This window comes from Serinus canaria, chromosome 26 (genome assembly GCF_022539315.1).
Source record: "Serinus canaria isolate serCan28SL12 chromosome 26, serCan2020, whole genome shotgun sequence".
Classification (NCBI taxonomy): Eukaryota; Metazoa; Chordata; class Aves; order Passeriformes; family Fringillidae; genus Serinus; species Serinus canaria.
In genome coordinates this window covers 3,360,732-3,368,464 of record NC_066339.1, presented here as the reverse complement: position 1 = coordinate 3,368,464, position 7,733 = coordinate 3,360,732, and the positions used below count along the sequence as shown (strand labels likewise).

At 57.5% G+C, this 7,733-nt stretch overlaps 1 protein-coding gene across 1 annotated transcript; it reads right to left on the bottom strand.

The window, feature by feature from the left end:
* Nucleotides 1–586: 586 nt before the first annotated feature.
* Nucleotides 587–4,234, bottom strand: CTSE (cathepsin E). The gene is made up of 8 exons (XM_018922221.3): nucleotides 4,081–4,234; nucleotides 3,381–3,498; nucleotides 2,215–2,333; nucleotides 1,923–2,122; nucleotides 1,570–1,692; nucleotides 1,334–1,475; nucleotides 1,154–1,252; nucleotides 587–957 (listed from the first exon to the last, which is right to left on the bottom strand). The coding sequence occupies exons 2-8, from the start codon at nucleotides 3,496–3,498 to the stop codon at nucleotides 793–795; spliced, it is 966 nt and encodes a 321-aa protein (XP_018777766.1). The 5' UTR covers nucleotides 4,081–4,234; the 3' UTR covers nucleotides 587–792.
* Between the last annotated feature and the right edge of the window lie 3,499 nt (nucleotides 4,235–7,733).

The window sequence follows — 7,733 nt, the reverse complement described above, 5'->3', positions numbered from 1 at the left end:
ACTTCCATCAGCAAGTCACGTGTGCCACGGTGACTCCTGGGGACCCCCATGGCCAGTAGCCCCTCTGCAGCCCCCCCACAGCCCCCCCAGCCCTCCACACTTTGAGCCAGCCCAGCCCAGGGCTCAGCAGCTGCTTTGCCCTTTTTGCTTCAAGGACCCACCTTGTGTTGTGAGTTCTCCAAGGGGATCAAAGCAAAATTCACTGGAAATCACCGGTGGCTCCGGGAGTTTTGTGGCACAGAAAAGCCCCAGGGTCTTTCCACTCTCCTTGTTACCTTCTTGTTCACCAGCCCCAGCTGAGGGAAGGTGCATTCCCAGTGCTCCCTCAGCCCCTGCCCTGCCTCTGGGGTGCTCAGGGATGGCCACAGCCACCTCCAGGGATTTCTGCTCTACCTGGGTGAAGCATCCCCTTCTTTCTGCCCCTGTGGAAATCCCAGTGCCATGGATCACCCAGGGAGGAGAGCAGGGCATGGGCAAGGAGGATTTAACCCCCAGCATAAACCTTTGAGATGTGCAGGATTTCTGCTGGGCTGCTGCTGACAGAAGCATGAGAAGTTTGGGTTTATTGAAGTTTTTATTGGCTCAGGATTCAAAAAAATAGAATGTACAGAGCAGATCACAGAGCTGCTCAAGACATTTTATATCACAGTGTCCTGGTGTGGACTGAACCTCTGCTGGCCCCACACTGCATCCCTGGGTGTCTTCATCCCCCTGGGGACACTGAGGAGGACAGGGTGACATCCACTGCCCTGCCAAGGTCTGTTCCTCTCCTGCCCCATGGATGTCACAGCCCTAAGGGACAGCAGGGGCCAACCCCACCATGTTATTCCCACGGTCGAAGACAGAGTAGAACTGACGGATGAAAACATCTCCCAAAATCCAGAGGGGTCCTGCAGGAGGGGGGATGTTGCTGCCCTGGAAGCCGCTGGTGCAGAAGGCCATGTCATCAGCCTCCTCCTGGGGGAGGAGAAGCGGAAAGTTGGGGATGAAGCCGAGAGCCTCGTGCACATGGAAACACCCAGGAATGGTGGCAAAGCAGAAACTGGCAAGGTTTGTCACCCTTGGGGACACACTGCCAGCTCCTGGAGTGGGGCTGGGCCACCTTTGCCACTGGAGCAGCTGGGATTTGGGGTTGAGGGAGCCACAGCCATACCACAAGGATGTAAGCCTGGGCGCTGAGTGTGTAGGGCAACCCGTTGATGGTGAAGGTCACGTCAGGCATCATGCTGAGGTTGCTGCACTCCACGGCATACTGAAACAGAGCTGGGGGCTCAGGAGCTACCCAGGGGAGTCCCAAGGCTTTGTCCCCTCCTGTCCCCATCCCAGCTCTCACCTCTCCATCCACAGACACAGCCCCAATGAGTTTTTGCAGTTTTTTGATCTCCTTGGTGGGACCCACGATGAGCGACGTCCCGGTGTCCACGATGGCCTGGCAGCCGTTGGCACAGAAGGTCTCTGTCCCACCCACCTGGACGCTGGAAGAGGGGAGAAGGAGCAGGAGGGATTTGTCGTGCTCTGCCAGCCCAGCCCAGCCCAGCCCTGCCCTCCCTCCCTGCCAGCACCACTCACTTGTCCAGCTGGATCTGCCAGTAGCCCTGCTGGGTGACTGGCACCCAGTTCAGGGTGCCTGTGAAGCGGGAGGTGTCATAGCCCCCAAAAAGCACCTCTCCTCCCTGGGGAGAGTCAGGGTTCCTGCAGGGAGGAGGAGCAGGAGGACACATGAAGGATTTTTGTCCATTTAGCATGAATTTACCCCAGCTTTCTCCCCAAACAAGCTGTAAGTCCAGAGGTCTGTGATGCTCAATCTGGTACCAACCCCCCCTTCATTATCTCAGTACAATATCTGTGTTTTAGCAGCCCCTCTGCTCCTTAAAGCAATGCCAGACTCCAAGCAGCATCCCGGAGCAAAGCCATGTCCGTACGAGCTCATGTAGACGGAGAAAAGGGGCAGCTCCACCAAATTTTGGGCCATCATGTTGTCGAAGACAGGGGTGACCCCATCCACGGCCAGGGAGGGATAAGCCAGCCCCAGGATCCCATCGAATTCAGCATCCAGGAAGGCTTTTCCCGGCTCACTGATACTCTCTGCAAACTGCTGGTTGCTCACGGCCAGACCCTCGACCTGCAGGGAGGAGGGGGTTCTGTGGGGGGGCCGAGCCCATGGGCAAGTCCCAGGCACATTGTGCAGAGCAGGGCAACCCAAAGGTCACTCACGGCTACTTGGTCGGCTCCGATGATCCCCGTCAGGCTCCCGGTGCCGTACTGGATGGAGAAGGGGGTCCCTACCACCTGGTAGGTGCTGGACTGGGTTGGCTGGAACCTGGTGTGCCCAGCTGGGGAAGGAGATAGGATCTGTCACCAGAAATGTCTTTTTTTTTTGCACTGCCACAGCTGCCAGGAGCCCTCAGTGAGGCGAAATGGTGGCGCAGCATGGTGTCACCAAAACTCCTGGTTATGGGGGCTCTGCGGAGGGACATGCTGGAGTTTTGAGGGGGGAGAAAACCTCTCCCATTTCAGTCTGATGAAGGGTGCAAGGGCCCTTAGGGGGAGCAGGATCAGCAGCACTTAATGAGTCCTGAGATGAGCACTGCTGTCCCTGGTTACAGCCAGCAGCAACCTCACAGCACTGCGGGATCCAGTCCCATTCCCCAATTCCCCACAGGATCCAGTTCAATTCCCCAATTCCCTGTGAGATCCAGTCCCATTCCCCAATTCCCTGCAGGATCCAGTCCCATTCCCCAGTTCCCTGCGAGATCCAGTCCCATTCCCCAATTCCCTGCAGGATCCAGTCTCATTCCCCAATTCCCTGCAGGACCCAGTCCCATTCCCCAATTCCCTGCAGGACCCAGTCTCATTCCCCAATTCCCTGCAGGATCCAGTCCCATTCCCCAACTCTCTGCAGGATCCAGTCCCATTCCCCAATTCCCTGCAGGACCCAGTCCCATTCCCCAATTCCCTGCAGGACCCAGTCCCATTCCCCAATTCCCTGCAGGACCCAGTCCCATTCCCCAATTCCCTGCAGGATCCAGTCCCATTCCCCAATTCCTTGCAGGACCCAGTCCCATTCCCCAATTCCCTGCAGGACCCAGTCCCATTCTCCAATTCCCTACAGGATCCAGCCCCATTCCCCAATTCCCTGCAGGATCCAATCCCATTCCCCAATTCCTGCTGGGCTCCAGGGCAGCCCTGGGGCTGCTCAGGGATGCTCTGGTCCCTCTGGGGCTGGCTGATTTCTGACAGCTCCAAAAAGCCATATTTGTCCCCTGCTGAGCTGTCACCCCCTGCTTTCAGCCCTGGATTTCTGTCACTGTTAGGAGGGTCCCCAAGGCATTGGGGCTGGTGGCCTGTGGCCTCTCTGGGGTCAGGGGCTCCCCACTCACTGCAGGCTTTGCTGACACAGTAGACAGAAGGCACCCAGAGGTTGGAGGAGCCCGTGTCGAACACCACGGTGAAATTCTGGGGGGGTGTCCCGATGGAGATCTGCCCAAAATACTCCATCTGCCAAAGAGGGGGGCAGAGAGCACCGTGAGCCACCAGCACAGCCCGAAATGCCTGCAAAACAGAGCCTGGGGTGTCTGCAGGGCACGGATGGGGCTCAGTGTTTGATCTGTGCCGTGCCAGGTGGAATAAAGGAGACAAATATTTAAGGAACAACAATGGGGACTGAGGACAAAAGGCAGCATGTTGGGTACAGGCCTCTGCCTCTTCTTGGCAAGGCTGGGCCCTGAGGGGCCCCTTGTCACCAGGCAGGGCTTTGGGGATTGGGGATTTGGGGAATGGGATTGTCCTGGGGAGTTCCTTCCACCTCTATGGGGGACTCTGCCCTGAATAACTTAAATTTTGGAGTAAATCTGTCCCCAGGGGAGCGGGCAGAGGGAGGGAAGAGGCTGGCAGTGCCTGCCATGAATGCCCTCCCCTGTCCTCCTCCTGACATCCCCGGGGACAAAGGGCCGGGCAGGCGGCGAGCCCTGGCACGCCGGGCACCGCCTGGAGCCGCGGGGTTTGTGGGCAGCGCTTGGGCCTCGGGCACTGCTCGGGCAAACTGAGGGTGCTCGCGGCCCGCGGTGCCGCCCTGCTCACGTCCAGGTAGTTGATGAGGGGCTCGTTGATCTCCGAGAAGGCGGCGCAGTCCTCGCTGCTGGCGTCCGGCTCGTCCCGGGCCCTCCAGAGGTGCGAGAGCTGCCCCCGCTCCCGCAGCAGCTTCCGCAGCGAGCGGCGCCGGCTGAGGGGAACCCTGCGGGAAGGGCCCGGTCACTGCCGGCTGCTGTGCCCGCCCTGAGGGTGCTGGGCACTGTCCTGGGTGCTGTGCCCGCCCTGAGAGCTCGGTCACTGCCGGCTGCTGTGCCCGCCCTGAGGGTGCTGGGCACTGCCCTGGGTGCTGTGCCCGTCCTGAGGGTGCTGGGCCCGCCCTGAGGGGGCTGTGCCCTCCCTGAGGGTGCTGTGCCTGCCCTGAGAGCTCGCTCACTGCCGGGCTGCTGTGCCCGCCTTGAGGGAGCTGTGCCCGCCCTGAGGGAGCTGTGCCCGTCCGGAGGGTGCTGTGCCCGCCCTGAGAGCTCGGTCACTGCCGGCTGCTGTGCCCGCCCTGAGGGTGCTGTGCCCGTCCTGAGGGTGCTGCGCCCACCCTGAGAGGGCTGTGCCTGCCCTGAGGGTGCTGCGCCCACCCTGAGGGGGCTGTGCCCACCCTGAGGGTGCTGTGACCGCCCTGAGGGTGCTGTGCACTGCCCTGGGTGCTGTTCCCGCCCTGAGGGTGCTGTGCCCACCCTGAGGGCACTGGTCACTGCCGTGGGCGCTGTGCCCGCCCTGAGGGTGCTGGTCACTCCTGTGGGTGCTGTCCCCACCCTGAGGGTGCTGGGCACTGCCATCTGTGCTTGTGCTCGCCCTGAGGTTGCTGTGCCCACTCTGAGGGTGTCGTGCCTACCCTGAGTGCCCTGGTCACTCCTGTGGGTGCTGTCCATGTCCTGTACCAGCCTTGAGAGTCCTGGTCACTGCCATGGGTGCTACCCACATGCTGGTCACTATCATAGGTTCTACCCATGTCCTGTGCCCACCTTGAGGGTCCTGGTCACTCCTGTGGGTGCTACCCATGTCCTGTGCCCACCCTGAAGGTCCTGGCACTGCCAGGATGGAGGTTCAGAGCTCACATCCCCCCACTGCAATAATTTACAGCCAAGGCACAGCAGAAGAGGGGCCCTGGATGTGTTTTTGGGTCCAGGGAATCACGGCCAGAGCTGGCAGGAGAGCGTCCCAGCACGGGCTGTCACTGTCCTGGTGCCACCGAGGGGAAGGCCCTTGGGGCTGGGCAGGGTCAGCAGGGCCAAGGGGAATCCAGGCTGGTTTTTTCTGCCCTCCCTGCTTGCACAAACCCCTTTGCAGCCCCTCCTGCTGCTGCCAGGGCATTGCTGACACAGCAGAGTGTCAGCCCAGAGGGATGGAGCACCCCTAAATCCCAACGTGGTGCCACAGGCTGAGCTCTGCCACCCGTCACAGCCCTGGCAGTGACCCCCCAGACCCTGAGGACCCTGGGGACCCCCTTACCTCCTCAGGGCGCTGGCCAGGGCCAGGCAGAGCACGGCGAGGAGCAGCAGGCGCCTCATGGTGGGGATGGTGGCTGTGCCCGCCGCGGTGCCACTCTTATACCCACGGTGCCAAGCTCGATAACAGCCCTGCCAGAGTCAACACCGGGCTCGGGCACCCACAATGAATCACTGGCCACGGCCCAGGCAAGGCTGAGCGGGCGCTCCGGGGTCACGTTTGCTTTTCTGGGTGAGGACGGCGCTGGGGGGCCTGTGGGAGCAGAGCAGGGGCGGCTTTGGCTGATTTTGGAGCAGTGGAGATCCCACAGAGGGAGCAGAACGGGGTCTTCATCCCAGCACTGGTCTCCATCCCAGCACCAGCTCCTTATCCATGGCTGGAAACCCCCCAAAATGCTTTGGAGGAATTTTCCCTTCTCCTTCACCCCACAGCCCCACCCCAGGGAGCTGCCTGTGGCCGTGGGGTGCCCCAAAGCCTGGCAGCTGCAGGGAGGTGCAGTAAAGGGATGGGTTTGTACCACCGACCTAATTTTAAAAGGCAAAGCCAAATTAGTGGTGATGAACAGCTTGGGAATCCTCAACTTTCCCTTCCAAAGGCCAGGAAGGAGCAGCTTTCCATGCTGCTCTGCAGGCATTAATGGGCTGGTCCTCTGTGGGTTTTGTTTTACCCAGGACAGGCTCTCATTAAAGCCTCAGCGAGTGCTAACAGAAAATGCTGATGAACAAATAAAGCCTTCAGACATGGGGGGAGTGAGTGGGGGCAGGCAAGGTTTTTTCTGCTGCCACCATCTCCCAGGCCCTTCTTTTCCATGGTTTTGGGTGCTAAAGGGGGTGTTCTCCTCAGTGAGCCCCATTCACGTGATTTACAGGCTTTAGCACCGTGCTAATCAATTTTTTTTGTTTGTCCCAGCGAGCCTGTTTTATCTAATTATGAAATTTTATCTAATTGAAGCCCTCGCCCAGGAAATTAAAGTCCTCATCTGTGAGGCACAGGTACTGAGGGTGGCTGGGGACAGCTGAGTCATGTCCTGCTGTCACCGGGATCTTGTGTCCCCATCCCTGGAGATGCTGTCAGGCCTCTCCTCTCCCCAGCTTTGTGGGCAGATTAAGCTTTAAAAAATCCATCAACTATTTCTCAATATGAGCAGGAAAACGCTGGGCACAGCACAGTTGATGCCGATGGCAAATGCAGCTGTTTTTTGAAAACAAATGAAAATTCCCTTCATTCCCCCACGCTGCAATATTTTTTTTTAAACAAGTGGCTTTTATACAAATTTATTCTCTATTTCCCCTTTTGAAATGCAGTTCAATGTACCAGCCTCCCTCCTTGTCCTAATCACATATTCATGGATTAGAAAGAAACTTCCTAAAACAAAAGCAGCTGCAGCAAGTGCCAGATAAGCTGAAAACAGCAAGTGGATTGTTCCAGACATGGTTTATAACCCGAAAATCCTATCAGAAAACCCAGCCTGAAGGGTCACTGGGCTTTGGAGATAAACGTGAGGGTGAGCAGCAGCACAGACACGCCAAATGCCCAACACTTTAAGTGAAAGAGTTTATTTTGTGGAAAGATCCCCCAATTGGATCATCATAATCTGCAAACTTCTGGCAGTGGATTCAGCATTAAAATAGAAAGATGAAAGTCATAACGAGGCCAGAGCTTTCATTTAGAAATTTTTGCAGCTAAGCAAATCTATTTTGATTTTTAGAAGCAATTTTAAAAGCTCAGCTCTTAGGAGCACTTCAGAATTGTTATTTCAAGTAGAACAAAGTGATGGGTTTTTTTTTTTTCTGTGTTTTGGGAGCAACTGGGCTGGATTTGCTCAGAAAATTGGGTCAAAAAGTCTTTGTTTCATACATGTTCCAGCTGTACCTCAGTGTGTGGAATGCAGAGGGAGGAGATGCCCAATTTCCAATCCTTGCTGTCCCTCAGCTTGGCAGGGCCAGCCTGCTCTGGAGAAACTGAAGAAAGGTGACCCCAGCTGCTGCAACATCCCAGCCTGGTCCCAGAGAAAGGAATGGCCTCTGCCTGGCAGGGCCTGTCCCCAGCTCTGTCCCACCCCTCCAGGGTCACACTGTTGGATCAGAAATGGGTTTTGCCCCTTGCGTAGAAAAAATCCCTCTCACCAGCTCTGCCTGGAGCACTTTCTTTGATAAAAAACCTGTTCTCGGGCTAAAAACATGTTATCTGTGTTCCTTCTT